At 40.5% G+C, this 17,806-nt stretch overlaps 2 protein-coding genes across 4 annotated transcripts; both read left to right on the top strand.

Annotated features, from left to right (window-relative positions):
* Positions 1 to 2,911: 2,911 nt before the first annotated feature.
* LOC120731679 (cystatin-B-like) lies at positions 2,912 to 6,047 on the top strand. Of its 3 annotated transcripts, none has more exons than XM_040028799.1 (4): positions 2,912 to 3,210; positions 4,470 to 4,553; positions 4,639 to 4,740; positions 4,895 to 6,047. In XM_040028799.1, exons 1-4 carry the CDS (start codon positions 3,145 to 3,147, stop codon positions 5,018 to 5,020), a joined length of 378 nt encoding a protein of 125 aa, XP_039884733.1. In that variant the 5' UTR covers positions 2,912 to 3,144; the 3' UTR covers positions 5,021 to 6,047. The 3 variants fall into 3 exon arrangements, with proteins under 3 accessions (XP_039884733.1, XP_039884732.1, XP_039884734.1); XM_040028798.1 differs by having other exon boundaries at positions 2,918 to 3,210; positions 4,467 to 4,553; XM_040028800.1 differs by lacking the exon at positions 2,912 to 3,210 and adding an exon at positions 3,434 to 3,455.
* Positions 6,048 to 13,894: 7,847 nt separating this feature from the next.
* Positions 13,895 to 16,929, top strand: endou (endonuclease, polyU-specific). The gene is made up of 7 exons (XM_040028797.1): positions 13,895 to 13,996; positions 15,415 to 15,574; positions 15,662 to 15,867; positions 15,977 to 16,090; positions 16,182 to 16,288; positions 16,372 to 16,514; positions 16,594 to 16,929. Exons 1-7 carry the CDS (start codon positions 13,948 to 13,950, stop codon positions 16,706 to 16,708), a joined length of 894 nt encoding a protein of 297 aa, XP_039884731.1. The 5' UTR covers positions 13,895 to 13,947; the 3' UTR covers positions 16,709 to 16,929.
* Positions 16,930 to 17,806: the final 877 nt, after the last annotated feature.

Here is a 17,806-nt window from a genome sequence, read left to right as displayed (position 1 = left end):
AATCCCTCCTTTCCCTCTGCTTTGCCTCACAAACAGCATGCACACCTGATTGATTGCCAGATAAAATAAATAAGGTCAGTATAAAAAGAAAAGGAGCAGAGAGAAGAAAACATTTAAAGTCCCCCCATCAAGCAAAGATTTATCAGTAAAACCTGGCTTTTGGCAGCATTTGGGAAAACAATTCATCCAAAATTAAATCAAAGTATTAAGCATGCAAGCAAGCAATTTATTTATATAGCACTTTCAGAAAAACACAGCTGAACACAAAGTGCTGTACACTTGGCATGCCAAAAATGATACATGAATAAGTAAAAAAAAAAAAAAAGATTTACCCAAAATAAATAAATAAGAATAAATAATAATAAAATGACAACAAATAGCGCAAAAATAAAAACGTATAAAATGATAATTAGAATTAAAAACAATAAAATCTGTGTCATACAGAGTCATATGCCAAGGATTAGAAATTTTCTCACAATCTCATAAAGAAGTGTCATTTATTGTTACTACCTCTACTCTCTGCGTTTATATGGTCATTTATATGGAGTGTCATACAAAACTTAAACTGTTTTAGGTTTTCTAGCATCACGTCTGATGCTTTCAATCATTGTTTCCACACAAATTTTGCTTAAATGAATGCATGTGCGCGTCACACTCCTGGTGTTAATGCATAAAACGAGCAGTTCCAGTACTTGCAGATGTTGACTTGTAATACACAACACCCCTAATGGGTTAAATAAAGAAGCATAAGCAGATATTTACTTGATAAACTGTCTCAGCCATGAACGGAGCTCAACAAATGTTGTGTTTGTGAACACTAGAAACATCGTGCACTCTATATATGAAGACTTGGATTCTCATGTTAGCATGTTGTTTGGCCCACAGCTGTGGCTTACATTACATTCACAGCCCCGGCAGTGGACTGTATTTGATTTGTCACATTGAAAGAGGACCAGAAAATTACATAATCAGTGAAGCCAAACACATGTCTCTTTCCTAATATGGGCAATGTCTTTAGTAAAACTCAGCTGTAAGCATGTCTCCAGGCTCTGAATTGAAGGATTTTAGCACATAATATTATGTGTTTTCAAACTCACAAAATCATATTTTACGTTCTTGTAGCAATAACCACGTGAGACTGAAGTTTAAATACAATTCTTCCCCACATCCTGTGTGCAAGAGTCAATTATAGCATCATTTGGAGAGTTATATTTCATTTAGCATGTTATCCTTTTTGAACGCATATCTGAAGGTGACCTAAAATAAAGCACAGTTCAGTCAGAGGGTCTCTTATTGATTGAAATCTACTTTTCCAGCTTTTAGGAGATAACTGAAAGTACATATGAAAGGTGCTCAGTAGGTTGTCAGCATTATTTTATTAGCAAATTTGACCATTAGTCAGTGTTTCTTTTATCTTGTTACTGACGCTTGTCTTTTTTTAATTACATCAATGTGAATTTTGTGGTTTGTTTTGTTCAACAAAGTATTGAGTCAGGTGTTGTACTTAGTTTTTTATAGGACAGCACAGAGTTCTGTGAAAAGTTTCTTTTTCACATGAGCTAAAGCAAAAATGTCAGGTTCATATATGTTTTAAAAAGTGAATAAATAATATTATACAATAGTCAGGATGAATTGTAGCACATAAGCAGTTGATGATAGACTTTAAATATTTGACTTTTAGTTGATGATTATTCTGTTTACCATATAGATCAGACATACTTTGTCATTTGAATGACAAACTAAGGAAAAATAAGAAAGAAGTACTGTGTCAGACTAAAAGAGTTGACTTTAGACTTAATTTGCTGTCGTCTGATCTTCAAGCTTACTGTATACCCATGAGGGTGGCATTTATGTTTTTAATTACATTAAAAACAACAACAAAAATAAATTAAACCACACCATAATATCCAGTGTTGGGAAGGTTACTTTTAAAATGTATTCCATTACAGAATACAGAATACATGCCCCAAAATGTATTCTGTAACGTATTCCGTTACGTTACTCAATGACAGTAACGTATTCTGAATACTTTGGATTACTTAATAGATTATCATGCTTTTTACAACAACGTGAATGTACTATTGCTGTGTGATTTATTACTGTTACTGAAGGTCCGCGACTCCGAACTGTAGTAAAGGGACCTCTGACTAATACGGCGGGGTCCCTGTCGGCTCGTAGCCGAAAAATAGCTTTACTTTGTTGTGTGGGTCAACTTTTCTTGCGAGAGACAGAGAGAGCCGTTGAAAGACTGCTCCAACGGAACTTATTGTTTTCGGAGGAAAACACGAACACGGTGTACAGTCGAGTCTTAATAGCTTACTTACAACTGGGCTCGTCAGGCACTCTTCTTGGCTGCAGTGGTTATTATTATATTTACATGCTTCCAGCTCCCGTTTTTCCTCGATGACAACTCGTACCTTTCCACTCCCCTTTTTCTCCCTCCTCGCGCTCACAGACCCATAACGTGTATGGCAGGCCATTCTCCCTGCAGCACGGACTACACTGCCCATGATGCTACATTCTTTAGAGCTATGCTTGTAGCATTCAGCCTGTTAGCTTAGCACAACAACAACAACAACGAAAAGGCGCTCTCTCACCCAGGAAACACACAGTCGCAGAGAGAGAGAGAGAGAGAGAGAGAGAGAGAGAGAGAGAGAGAGAGAGAGAGAGAGAGAGAGAGAGAGCGTCGCCTTGTAACCATGGCAACCGTAACGCTGCCGCCTGGAACAAAACCCAAACAGTCCTGACCCGCGACAAAATGAAACAGGAAAGTACCGCAGTGTAATCCATTTATTTCAACAAAGTAACTGTATTCTGAATACCACCTTTTTAAACGGTAACTGTAAAGGAATACAGTTACTCATATTTTGTATTTTAAATACGTAACGGCGGTACATGTATTCCGTTACTCCCCAACACTGATAATATCACACAGTACTCTTCATTGCCCTTAATGATATAAGCAGTAAATGACACTATAAACTGAGTTGATCTTACTTACTGGATATAATACGTGTTGGTCATGAGTCATGCTCTGAGTGCGTGCACCGTGATGGCTCCACTCCGTCAGTCATTAAGAGTGCAAGCCTGGGAATGCTGGGCACCCCGTGACTGGAATAAGACAGCTGCACACTGAAGTGGGAAATGGCAGATATATGCTGTGATGGTGGTGACAAAAGTCCAGGATTGCCTGTGTGTGTTCATATACCTGTAAGTATATTGATTACTGCAGTGTGTGTTATTGATGGTAAGAGTTCTGGTGATGTTGATTATGAACGCAACTGCATCTTGGATTTATTTAATCAGTGTTTTGCGTTTATCTTATAAATGTGAACGCATTGTGACATGTACAGCATTTTGGATAAAGTCGCTGCTCTTTGGACAGCCTCAGTGCTGCGTGTGTATAATGTAATAGCGCTGCGTGCACCAGAATAGTTGCAGCTGTCAACCTTACGGTAAGTTGGTGGCAGAGCAGTGGGGAAGGCTAAAGTAACTGTGTGTGTGTGTGTGTAGATTATATAATGTATATGTTCATTTATATAAACTGTATAATCTATTAATCAATTAATGTATTATTTTAATACCTGCGGACTGTCTATCCTTCCAGCTCAGGTCCCAGAGGCCTGGGATCCCAGAGGCCTGGGATCTTGAGGATCCTGTGCAGTATCCTGCTGTTCAGGACAGAGATCTCGGATGTTGTTCCAGGATTTCCTGGATCCACTCGCCTAGCTTGGGAGTCATTGCACCTAGTGCTCTGATTACCACTGGGACCACTGTTACCTTCACCCTCCACATTTCTCGAGCTCTTCTCTGAGCCCTTGGTACTTCTCAAGCTTCTCGTGTTCCCAGTTGTTACAGGATCTAATCTCGATATCTTTCTGCAAAGGGACAAACTCTGCAAAAGCTGTCCTATGCTCTGTGTCTTTTCCAGACTTTGATCCTACAGTCCAGCTGCTGAAGGCAGAGTCTGCATTCATTGCTAAACATAAAATTTCTCCTCAGGCTCATGCTTAGTGCACATATCGCTGATGTCAGTGCTAATGGGCCTGATGGATTGTCTGGACAGAGCACCATTGCAAAATCATCCTGCAAACTTTGACTGCAAATCTGTAGCACACTGCTTACGGTTTCTAAATGCAGACAGTGTGCGGAAACGGTCTTCTTGTGGTGTCATGTTCCTCTGGTGTCAAGTTTGAAGTTGCCCTATAGCACAGGCCCTATCCACTTCAGTTAAATGTAGCATGCTTGGAGCATATGATCGCTGCACCAGGGTCCATGTTCACAGAGATACTAAGTGGGCACCAATCAGGCACTGGATTGTCAGTACCTGGGGTACCTGAAGCTCAAAACAAGAGTCAATAGCAGAATAAGCTATTATAAGCTATTACTCAGTATATGTACTTGGACTGGCACCAGTATGTTTGAGACACATAAAGCCAGAAAACTGTCTCCTCTGTTTATTTCAGCAGACTTTCACAATGGATGCCATAAAATGTGGAGGATTCTCGAAGGTGAAAGATGCTGATGAAGAAATTCAGACAATCTGTGATGAGGTGAGCTTCTTCATAACACTCAGACACATCAACTCTGTGCTCTGCATTTTACGTTAAGTTTTACGTATATTTTGTCCATACACAGGTTAAGTGTCAAGTAGAGGAAAAAAGAAATGAAGCATATGCCGTGTTCAAAGCTGTTCAGTACAAGAGTCAAGTGGTGCAAGGAATCAACTATGACATCAAGGTAACTGTGGCATCATACATGATAATGATTATTAATGGAAGAAAATAAGAAAGTGTGTATGGACTGAGTTACTTGTGAGAACCAGATGAGCTGTTGAACAGATTGAAGATCTTCAGTGTTCAACAAGTACAAGTTTCCTCTGGTTTGACTGCAGGTTCATGTGGGAGGATCCAGCTACCTTCATCTGCGGGTCTGGAAGAAGCTTCCATGTTATGGAGGAGAAGCTGTAGTTACTGGTGTGGAAGACCATCATGACAAAGATCCCGTCCAACCTTTTTAATGAGATCACACTTTGTATTTCAGCTGCTCCCTACCTCCAAGCTGCTGTCTCATGACATGTGCTGTTTTATTATCATGAAAGAAAAAACTGCAATAATGCTCCTTCAAAAGTTAAAGTTAGAATCAATACATTAAAAATCTTTAATCTTTAATTTCTAGACGTATAGCACTGACTGGAGTTCATCATTTGAAGCATTAAAAGTCGGATTCTGTAACAAAAAAATAAATGATTGTGATTGTTGATTTCTTGCTAGTTATTAACTGTTACCATTGCATTTACCATTATTGCAGCCTCTGATGATTTTTTTGATTTTAATATTTGTCCAGAGCTTCATCTATAATAACTGTAAGGTTAACAGTACTCTTGTCTGAATTATCTCTGTGTTTATGTGTGTGTGTGAGGGAAGACTCTCTAACAGAGTCCCAAAAGTCCAACACATGTTATCCTGTTTTTAGAGACATAATTTGTGCAGCATATACAGAATCTAACCAAACATTAAAGGATTATTCAGGCTTCTAATCTCTCTAATTTATTGTGTTTTACAATGATGGACATGGTCGTCCATACAGAAGATAATCAGTATTAAGACTTCAGTCACAGCTGAATTTCTTTTTAATCTTGCATTAGTCCCACTTGTCCAGCAGATGTCCTTGTTATGTCTTCTGCACATCTTCCTTGTTTGTATGTCTCAACCATGCTTTGACCAGATCATTCAGCCTTCCTTCTTTTATTTAAAACTATGAACCATTTAATCTAGTAGACCATCTTGTAGTGGCGTTATTGCAGCCTTCAACATGTCATTTTCAGATGGTTGTTTGTTCTGCTTTTTTTCCCCCTTTAGCTTATGTCACTTTGTGGCTGTATCTTCATCTCCCTGTTTTAATTTTGATGCTGTTTGCACTCATTAAAATCTAACAGTTTTGCATCTAACATTTCCAGCTCTAAATGTTAACTAGAAAAGAGTAATAATTAGGCAGAACCCCTTGAAACTCACTTAAAAGTATGTGAAGAGAAGATTCCCCCTGGTGGAAAAAACAAACAAAAAACAAACAACAACAATTAGGGAACAGTAAAATCCAATCTCTACAGCCTTAAACAACAAATAATAGTAATAAAATAATATCTAAACCACAGAGAAGAGTATACACTAGAGCAGGAGTGTCGAACTCCAGACCTTGAGGGCCGGTGTCCTGCAAGTTTTAAATATCACCCTGGGTCAACACACCTGAAACAAATGATTAGTTCATTACCAGGCTTCTTTATTTATTTATTTATTTATTTTTTAGAAAGAGGGGCAATACATATTAATGAACATTTTAACAAATGTAAATATGCCAGATTATAGCCTTGGGCTAATTTCCATCTGCAGACCCTCTGGCAGGTTGGTGTTAAACACAAGTTAGTAAAAACATACAGAGACACTATTTACAGGTCATGTGACAAGGACAAAAACAGTGATCACATTATACTAGAACAAACAATGACAAGGAGAGTGGACACAGAGGACAGTATAGATAACAATAACGGAAACACATCAATTATATTGCACAAACCCCAGTATTGTACATGCCCTGACCATCGTGATATTGCGTTCACCCATTGCACTAACAGTTGTTTCCCTTTTTGTAAATCACTAACTCTTTTTCCCGTCCAATATAAAACATGATTATTAAACATGATTACATGTTTGTGTGTCCCTCAGCCGCCCTTTTAAGTGACTCTTAAAGATGGGTAGACTTGTACTTTCCCTCACTGACAGTGGAAGACTATTCCAGAAGCTCACTCCCTGATATCACAGAGCATTCTGTGAAAAGGTGGTCCGCCTGAATGCCAGTTCACAATCACCTCTAACAGTGGCTCGAGTCAGTCGAGACCCGGCAACACTGCTAGACTTTTGTTTAATAAAATCACTCATTGGTGGAGAACTTCAAGACATGTTGGCTGTATCCCAATTCAGGGTCTGCAGCCTTAAAGTACGCAGCCTTAACGGTCCACAAGGGCCGCGTACTCAAAGACCGCTAAGGCCAGAAGTGAGAGGCTTGTGAAATGGGACAGTCTAGCCTCCGTTGCTAGGCAACCCGATTGCTAGGCAACCCGGTTGCTAGGCATAGCATACAGCTTTGTTTGACAGAAATGAAGGACAAAATCTTTTGTTCATTTGTGACTGTGAAATCATGATTATTGGGCTTCACTTCTGTACTGAACAGTCATTTAATGAATAACTGGCTTGGTTCAGAATTAATTCACATATCCATATAACACTGCATTCTAAAATAAGTGTGCACATTTCAGTTTACACTAGTGATGGCCCGCTTGAAGCTGATGCTCCGGTGCGTGTGTCAAAAAAAAATCAACACACTGCTTCAGAAGCACTGTGTCGAAGCTTGATTTGTTTGGCCAGAGTCACATGATCAGTGACGTCCGAAGCTTCATTTAGAAACTAACTGCTTCTCAGTGTACTTTCAACCAAAAGGCAAATAACCAAACCACATGTACATCTAATAAAAGATATAAATATTGAAACACTGATCCAACATTATCTTTTATTGACGGATCATTTGTTCTTACACTTTTACCTGAATGTTGTTCCTGGGTTTAATATCGGCACATGCACATATGACAAAATAACCAACTTCTCTGATTCCATTTCAAACAGGACAGTGGCAACAACAGTAGGCTACGGACAATTTTAGGTTTTAGATTTTAAATAGGCTGCATAAATTTCAATGGGAGCAACAGGACGGTCAAATGTCGCTGATTTTACTACAGAGCAGGACGGATTGTAGGGTAGGAAACATCGTTGGAAAACACGTTTTCAACACTGCAGGTTACCTGGGTGTAATGTTTCTCAGCTAAAAGGAAACATGGTCTGACTCCTACCTAAATATATAAAGAGCAACTGAAGGTTAAATGCAGCTAATATGTCCTGTTTTAAGCCAGGCACTTACACCTCCGCTCCGCTGTGTCTCAGCCACCATCGATCTGTCAGCAACGGCGCTAGAGCCAGAGTAGGGGAGAGGCAAGCTGGAACAAACCAAAAATGGGCTAAAATCGCCCCTGGGCAGTATCATCAGAAGACATAGCATACATTTTCACTGCTATGCAGATGACACCCAGCTCTATCTATCTATGAAGCCAGGTAACACACACCAATTAGTAAAACTGCAGGAATGTCTTAAAGACATAAAGACCTGGATGGCCGCTAACTTTCTGCTTCTTAATTCAGATAAAACTGAGGTTATTGTACTCGGCCCTGAAAATCTTAGAAATATGGTATCTAACCATCTCTAAAATTAGAAATATCCTGTCTCAGAGTGACGCTGAAAAACTAGTTTTGCATTCATTACTTCCAGGCTGGACTACTGTAGCTGATTATTATCAGGAAGTCCTAAAACTCCCCGAAAAGCCTTTAATTAATCCAAAATGCTGCAGCAAGAGTACTGACAGGGACTAGAAAGAGAGAACATATTTCTCCTGTGTTGGCTTCCCTTCATTGGCTCTCTGTTAAATCCAGAATTGGATTCAAAATCCTGCTCCTCACATACAAGGTGAAGTGCACTCATGCACACAGGTACACACACACACACACACACACACACTATCTTGGGCTGCCTCTAAAAATATCTTGTATTATCAGTACTGTGTGCTGTTCAGTAACATTGCCACTGTTATTTATGCATATGTTGGTTTTTGCTGTGGTTTCTCTGCTGTTTTCTTTTTCTTTTTTTCCTCAATAGGTGCAGAAGCATTTCTCCTCTTTCAGCCTTTCAGTCATATTCTCTAATGAAATATGACTATCAAGTGGACCATAATAGTACCTTATATGCACTTGTTACAACCAAGGTATACAAGGTATAACCAAGACCACAGAGGGTGCCACTCGTGTCTGCTAAAAACAGACAGCTGAGTCTACAATTCCCAAGGGATCAGCAAAATTAGACAGTAGAAGACCGGAAAGTGTTGCGTTGTCTGACATGTCTTCCTGCTGTAAAATTTGGGAAGTAGGGTCAGAATTTGGCATCCTGCCAAGTATAATGCTGGTGTTCACATTAGACACTAGACAGCAGACAGGTCAGTAGTCACTGTAAAATCTAATTAGTTTGCAGAACTAAAAAGAAATATGCAAACTCGTTGCCTCGAAAAAATTGAGTAAAGCTTACTTAAGACGGCTAATTTAGGGCAACTTATTGATTTTGAATATGCATTGTGTACTCGGTGACCTTTAGCTTGCCAAATCAAAATATGCTAGCTTCAAAAGGAATTTAAATCCAATTGTCCACTATAAAATATTATTGTATTAAAGCAATTCAAAACTGCCTAATTTTTTGTTCCTTGTTTCATCATTTTGAAAATTATCAATATAAATGTTCAAAATCGTGTTGAAAATTTGTCGATCAAATATAACACTGCAGGGCAGGCTATAACACAGGCTACAACAATAACACTACAATATTTTATGTGTTTCTCAAAGGTTAAAAGCCCAAAGGCTAAACAGCAATTTTGTAGTTCTTTCCAGATTTTAAATTAAAATAAATCTGGTTGATCTGGTTGAGAAAATATGCACATAATATGGGCACAAAATATGCACTTATGCAATATAAGTTCTATTTTTTTTGTTGGGGGGGGCATGAACCCTCATGTGTACTTTTGGGGTAGGAAAATCAAGCATTTATATGTCATCAGGCATCCCAAGAAAAATCCAAACCAGTGTTTGTTGCAGAAGTAGTTTTATTTGTAAGTGAACTTCATTTCAAGGCATCAATTTTTCCAGGCTTTAAATCAAGGTTGCACTCTCAGTTAGTGTTGCATTTGAGCATGTGATCTCCACATGATGAGAGATACCGAAATGTGTGAGCTATTCTGGGTTATCTCACATAAACCCTGTGAAATACAGCATCTGGTCATTCAGGTGGAAAAATCAGAGAGGGTCCCATAATAATGCATAAATGTACTTCAGATTACTTTGATGGAAATGCCATTATTTTTCAAGGCAAATTCCATATACAAAAACAGCTTATGACATATATGTTATGAGCTTTGATGTTTTTTATGTGTTAAAGCTCTGTGTGATAACCAAATGTAGTTTCCATTGAAGAGAAAAAAAACTGGAGATGTTTATCCTTAAAAAGATTGATACATATTTTTTTTTTAAATGTGATTCAAATATAACTTCAATCATATAAATACATAATTAATTAAGATAACACCTCAAAAAGCACACTGGTGTGTTTTGCATAAAAGGTGCAATTGTGATGAAGTGACATGACTTATGGGTCTGGGTAGTGTGAGTGCTGCTTTCGGATTGTTCGAGTGAATTTGTAATTTATTATTTTCTTTTAACTGCACACACACTTAAACAACATAAAGGCCGTGTGCTCCTTTGTGGTATGCCTGGCATTCCTGATAGCACACAACTCACAACAATAACACAAAAGACTGCTTTCAAACAAGGTCTCACGGCTGGTGTGTCGGTGTATGCCGGCATGGACTGGTCCCAGCACCACACTCCATAAGGGAAGAAAACTTTAATAATCAATGCACAGCAGCTGTACTAACCAGCTCCACCTGGCACTGCTCTCTGAACTCCCTCAGCCACCTCTCTTTATGCAACTGCGGAAAACTACAGCTCACTACCACACAGGCTCACTGGCTGACTTCGGTTGGGGAACCAGCCTGTTTTGTTGTTGCAGTTGCAAGCTTCAAATAACAGAAAAACTCACAAGGTGTGTAATGTGTAATGCACCAGTTGTAGTGACAGTGTGACTTGAGATAGTGAGCTCCAACTCATCACATGCTGACACTTCTTTACACATCATTTTTCAACATGCGGGACAAATGTTTCAAAGAAATGTTGGCTCAAGCCAAGGCAATTTTTAAAAAAATTTAACCAAGCAGTTTTCTTGCTTTCTTCAGATACAAAAGTAATCACTGAGTGACAATAAAGTGGAAAGCATCAGCTCTTAATTTGTCATTTAAAACACCATCTCTCACTCTTATTTTTATTGAGTGTCATTTGCTAACAGGGTAATTTGTTCCAATGTTGCAACAGTTGGTGTTTCAATCCAAAGGACACTTTTTTTGGACTGACATGAATCTACAGAGCCGTGAAGCTAGATCCAGCATGAAGCCAGTGGCTGGACTCCTTCATGCAGTGGAGTCACTGCAGTTTGACATGGTCTCAACAGAGGGTGGTACTAGTTTTCATCCTGCATACTAGTACTGCAGAACATTGGTCATCAACCAGATTGGCAGGCATACATTTATGTTATCCATCCATCCATCCATCCATCCATCCATCCATCCATCCATCCATCCATCCATCCATCCATCCATCAGGAACAATAGATCAGGAGGAGACTGCGAGTGGTTAACCCCAGGAGAGCCTGAAGGCCTCCACTATCATTCCCGTCCCCCCAAAAACTGGTATAGACAGCCTCGATGACTACAGACCTATAAACCTCACGTCTACAGTCATGTAGTGCTTTGAGCGGATAGTGTCAGTGTCAGCACATCAGAGACGATCTACCCTACCCCCTCGACCCCTACCAGTTTGCTTACAGAACAAATCAGTCCACGGAGGATGCCATCACCATCACCCTTCACACAGTGCTGAGCCTTCTCGAGAACAGGGAGAGCTATGTGGAGACAGTCTTTGTGGACTATAGCTCAGTGTTCAACACCATAATCCCAGACATCCTCACCAAAAAACTGGACCATCTTCATATTCCCCCTGTCACCTGCTCCTGGATCAAAGACTTCTTCACCAACCAGCCTCAATCAGGCCTACTCAGTCCCCACCTTTCCCCTCCCCTGATACTCAGTACCAGATCTGCACACTTATGAGTGCACACCAACCCACCCAACAAATGCTCTTTACATCACCGTAGTTTGGCTCATCTCTGATGGAGATGGGACAGTGACAGGGCGGAGGTAGAACTTGTCCCGCTGGTGCTCAGAAAATAACCTGAAACTGAACGTCCTTAAAACAAAAGAGCTCAGGAGGCACAGGTAGGTCCACTCCCCAATTATTATAAATTGAAAACGGGTGGAATCTGTCTCCAACTTCAGATTTCTGGGCACCCACATGTCCACCGACCTCACCTAGACCCACAACCCCAAGGCACAGCAGTGGCTGCACTTCCTCCGTGTCCTGAGAAAGAACAATCTGGACCAGAAGCTGCTGCTGGCCTTCTACACCTCCTCAGTGGAGAGTGTGCTCTCCTACTGCCTGGGTGTTTGGTACGCAGGGCTCACAACTGAGAGCAGGTTGCACAGAGAGTAATTAACACCAAGTTGTTCACAAGCCAGCCAAGATAGAATTGCTCCAGCGACTTATGGGAAAGGCATCCTAATCAGGTGCCCAAACCACCTCAACCACCACCATGCTGGAGTCCATTAGAATCAACATGAAGTGTGTGGAAAACGTGTCCAGCTTCAAGTTCCTGGGTGTGCATATAGACACAGACCTCCAATGAAGCTCAAACACCTCGGCAGTAGTAAAGAAGCCCCGACAGCGTCTCCATTTTCTGAAAATCCTCAGAAAAATGGACCTGAAGAGGGAGCTGCTGATCGTCTCGATTGAAAGTGTGCTGGCATACGGCATCTCTGTATGGTTCTCCAGCTGCACCACGGCACACAAAAAGGCACTTCAGCGGGTCATTAATATGGCCCAAAAAATCATTGGCCATCCTCTTACCTCCCTGAAGCAGCTGTACAGCACTCGCTGTCTCAGGAAGGCACACAGCATCCTATAGGACTGTACACAGCCAGGACACCGGGTGTTTAAGCTGCTGCCGTCTGGCAGGAGATTCAGGCTGCTGAGGTCCCGGACAAACAGACTCAAGGACAGCTTTTACAACAGGGCAATAGCCCTAATCCATGCTAACAGTTGACCTATTTTTTTTATTTTTTAATATAATAATATTAACGTGCAATAAACATTCACTCATTCTTTTATTTATTAAGCCATTCCTATTTTTTGCTCATACCTTTCTTGCACTTTTAAAAAAAATTAAAAGTTACTGTGTTTTCTTGTGTTTTCTTGCTTTTAGTTGCGCTTGGTGCTGACATTGGACAGTTTCCAATTTTGTTGTACTATTGTACTAGGTATGAATGGGCAATGGCAATAAAGAGTTATTTTAACTGCCTACTTTCGATGTGGAGAAGCAATGGCTCTACTCTGCACCACTGCGAACGCGAAGCATTTAATCTCCCAGTTTAAATTTCTATAAGTCCCACTTTTTTAATGGCGTATTTAGCATTCATGTGAATTGAATGCAGTTTCCCTCTCAAGTTCAGGACATGATGCTGAAGTTTCCTTCAAGCACCTTGAGAACTTCTCTATAAGAACAAAAATCCAGTGGAGGCCTGGAGCTCCAGCTGTGGGGAGGTGAGGGCACTTTAGTTTAGGGGGTGCCACAGTCCCCCCTGCCATATCCCCTTGGAGCTCAACCACCTCTAAAGGTGCTGTCAGTTCATTACCGACTGTGTCATCAGCTGCTGACATACATATGTGTGCTGCTACTAGTGGGTTCCCATCATCAGGTTAACAATGCTATTGTTTTCTCATTTTAAAAGCTGTGCCCTTCACTGTGGTTGGGTGTATTTAGCACTTGGGATTACCCAAACAACAATAACCACTGACTCTTCTTTAAAAAGCGTGATACACCTGCTGCCATGTTGATGCCTGCTGGTGTGGTCAAAATGTATGTGTGGCCATCATGTTCCAACAAGTGACTACTTGAGAGAATTAAAGCTGAGTAACCTGTGCATAGGTGCTCTGTCACTTAACTCCACCTCCAATGGTCCCTGAACCAGTATGCCCTACCTCTCTGATGGTAGTTAGGCAAAAACCACACCCCACTTTGACATAAAGGAAAGGCCATAACAGTTAGTTCACCCAGATATCAGGCTGCTGCTAAGCAAAGATGAAGCTCCTTGCCGTCCTTGTACTCTGTTTGACCCTGGGTTTCAGCAGTAAGTCATTTATTTTTTTTCTTTTTTCTTTCTTTTTTTTTTTTTTTTAACTTTTTTGCTGCTACACTGCATTAAAAGGTAAAGGTACGTGACAGAAGTACAATCTTGATGATATTTGATACCAAAAACATGTGCATTTGCCATTATTAGAGTTTGTGGTAAGCTATTAGTATCAGTATTTATTTTCTTGTAAGGGCAGGTGTGGTGAGAGTTACAATTCTCAGAACGAGTGTCACTGTAACTCCCTGTGGCCCCAGTACAACAACTGCTGCAACAACTACAACGAACTCTGTTACAGTAAGACCAAAATATGTGTCGTGAGTAGCTGACCCCACCTCACGTGCCAGATGGTGTCTCTACACTACTAGCTGTTTAGTTTGTGTTCTACAAAATCTTCCACTACCACCCCCTCTGTTGCAGACACCTGGTTGCTTTCACACGGCTAACGAGTTCCAACAAGCAGCAAGACAGTGGGCTGTGGGGTCCTGTGTCCCAAAATCTGAATTTCTCAATCTGTCCTCTATGTCAGTAACATCATAGCTAGACCACTAATTACATTTTTGTAATTGTGGGGCTCTTTGAATTGATAAGAGTTCAACCAAAAGTGGGTACTCTGCTACTTTTATTAATTAATTAAATTCATTATCTGTCATAGATAAATAAATAAATAGCTAATTTTATATCTGAACCTCTCTCATAATTTATCTCAGCGCCCTTTTATTTATCTTGGAGTGTCCAGCCTTTAGGTTGGGGACCTCTGGACTAAACAACAAACTTCATGTAAATTACTTAAATGTAACTGTGCTTTGACCACTTATATTTTAGAGTAAATTTTCTTTTATAAATTAATACATTCAGAGTCATGAAGATTTTTATCGTGATCCAGATGCGTAATGAGAACTAATTTCCTTTATAATTTCTTAATTTCTTTCTTTTGACGTATTATAGTTGTAATGTAGTATTTTTATATTGTGCCACAGATCCATATTGTGCTTTGGCTACTTTTTTTTTTGCCTAAAATAATCTAAACACTTTTTATTGGCTTGTGGTGTCAGCAACTCATGGGCAAAGCTTTTTTTTATTTTAGTATATGTCCAGCAGGTGTCATTGTTGGGCTAGTCCATATAATGAACGGAGATTAAAAGGGTTCAGTTTGTTCATTCCCTAACTGCATCTGTTGCCTCTATGTTGAGTATAACCCAGTGGTGGAAGATGTATTTTGATACATGAAAGCAGCAATACTAGAGTATAAAGATACTCCAGTTCTCAAAGTTGATGTCTGATGTGATCTCTGACTCAAGCAGAGTTAAGTTGGACTATTTCACACACTGTTTTTAACTTAACTTAGACTTATTTACATTCCTGTTATCTGTACTCTGACGTCTCCAGTAACACACATATGTGCATGTATTTTGTAGATGCGGGTGGTGCCGTAACTGATGCAGAGATCAAGTCTATCTCTGAGAGACTTTATTCTCTGGACTCAAACAAGGCTTCAGCCTCAGACTTGGTCATTGACCCTCAGGCTCTGGTGGCTGACTCTCAGACCAGCTCTGAGACAGATCGCTCCTCAAAGCCGTGAGAAAAGCCGTTTTATCAGCACAGCAATCTCTCGCTACATAGCAGTTTTTCTATGTCCTAAATCTTTTTTTTTTCTGCTTTCAGCTTGTTCAGCTACCTGAATGAGAATGCTCTCTTTTCCAAGCCCACCTATGCTGCTCTGCTGTCTGTGCTGGACAACTACAACAGGATGACTGGACAGGCAGAGCACTTCAGCTCTCAGCAGCTGGCTGAGCAGGACAAGTTTGTCAGGGAAACTATGTCCAACACTCAGCTGGGACGGGAGCTGTTTGCTTTTCTCTACAACAAGGGTAAAACATTTCTATGCATGATATTTCACCTTCACGCATCCTCAGCAATACTTGAAGGTTGGGTACGGTTATCCTCGTGTGTTTTCAATGTCTGTGTTTATATCTTAAGGCATTTACAAATCAGAGGAAGACTTCCTTCAGGACCTGAAGATGATGTGGTTTGGTCTGTACTCTCGCAACAACAACCAGCTGGACTCCAGCGGCTTTGAGCACATCTTTGCAGGTTCGGACAGAGCAGATTTCTTTTGAACATCTTATTTATTTGAAAACATATTCTCTTTTTTGTACTATTTTAAAACCACATTCTCTAACAGGAGAGATCAAGGGAGGAAAGGTCTCCGGTTTCCACAACTGGATCCGGTTTTATCTTCTTGAAAAAAGTGGAAAGCTAAACTACTACAGCCACAGCTTCAATGGGCCTGTAAGCACTGATGATACAAATCCTAAAATACTCTTTAAATTTACAAAGGGCACTGCATTCATTTTTTTTCTTTCTTGCTTCAGTGGACTACATTTCCGGATGTCTTGGGGATGCAGTTCAAGTGGGAGGGCTACTACAAGCAGGTTGGCTCTGCGGTCATTGGCTGCAGCCCGGAATTTGACTTTGCCATTTACAGCCTCTGCTACATCACTCGTCCTGGAAAACAGTGAGTAAATGTTCACATCCTGTGACGCCTTATCGAACGTGGATCTGTTCTCATTTCTGCTGTTTATCATCATCCTTAGGTGTCATCTGAGCGTGGGAGGGAAAACGCTCATTATTCAGACTTACACCTGGGATAATTCCTCCTATGGAAATGGGAAGAAGTTCATTGGCTCGGCCTATCCCGCATCCCCTTAAGGACTGACATTTCCCCCTAAACAATAAACAAATTGCAGAGCTGCCTACAAGTGTTTCATTACACTCATTATATAATTGTTTTGAAATCATTTTCCCAATAGTAGCATTTAAGTTCAAGTTCCCAAATTGAAAGATGTAATGTGATGTAAATTTGTCACAACCTTCCCTCCTGTATTAAAACAATACGGAGCAATAAATAAAAAAAATACTTTATCTCCTAATGATGGTTTCTTTCTGATTATCTAGTTGCATAAACAAAACTGTAAACCAGCAATTAATCTGCAGTGAAACCTTTCAGAGAAGTCTCTCGGAGCATGAGAATGTGGCGATCTCCCAGGGGCACGATCAAGCTGTGCCTAATGGGGCAAAAAATGGGCGTTTACACACCGTGAGCGGGCACAACGCTGACACTAACCGTTCAGTCATAAGAGCGTGTGCACACTTGACACAATTGCTTATTGTCTTATGTAAGAGCAAAACAAAAAAACAGAAAACAAAATGCAGTCTTTTGCAGTATGAACTATAGAAACAAAGAGACATTAACAGATCTTGTTCTGCTTGACCTGCTCTGAACAGTAACCACCAGCTAAACCTGTTCTTATCAGCTGTCCATAAAGCTGCCAGTGTGTATAACTCCCCAGTGTGTGGGGTTAAGAATGTGTGTGTGTGTGTGTGTGTGTGTGTGTGTGTGTGTGTGTGTGTGTGTGTGTGTGTGTGTGTGTGTGTGTGTGTGCAAGTGCGTTTCTGCCTTTATAAATGGATGTGTATGTGTGTGTCCAGCTGGTATGGGGGTTGATTTTACTCTTTCACTCATCTAGGGTGACTAACAGGATAAATTCTGGTCTGCCGACAGAACAGGGGGGACACACTTGCTGCCCTGTTTAAAGAAAGTATTACAGGAGGTGGATCTGCCACTGATCCCATTGTCCACCAGTCTGTGTGCATTCATGCAAAACAAGAGCACAAGACCAGTCAGTCCGCAGGAAAACTCAGCCTTCAGCAATTCATCTGATTTAGGCCTCACATGTAGTCAAAGTGCTGCAGCAACATGACAATAAAGTTCGCCCAGGGAAGAATTTCCCTTGCTATTTTGTCAGA

Source organism: Simochromis diagramma, unplaced genomic scaffold (genome assembly GCF_900408965.1).
Source record: "Simochromis diagramma unplaced genomic scaffold, fSimDia1.1 OVJJ01000483.1, whole genome shotgun sequence".
Classification (NCBI taxonomy): Eukaryota; Metazoa; Chordata; class Actinopteri; order Cichliformes; family Cichlidae; genus Simochromis; species Simochromis diagramma.
The sequence above is the reverse complement of the archived record's forward strand: the minus strand, read 5'-3'. Positions and strand labels throughout refer to the sequence as shown.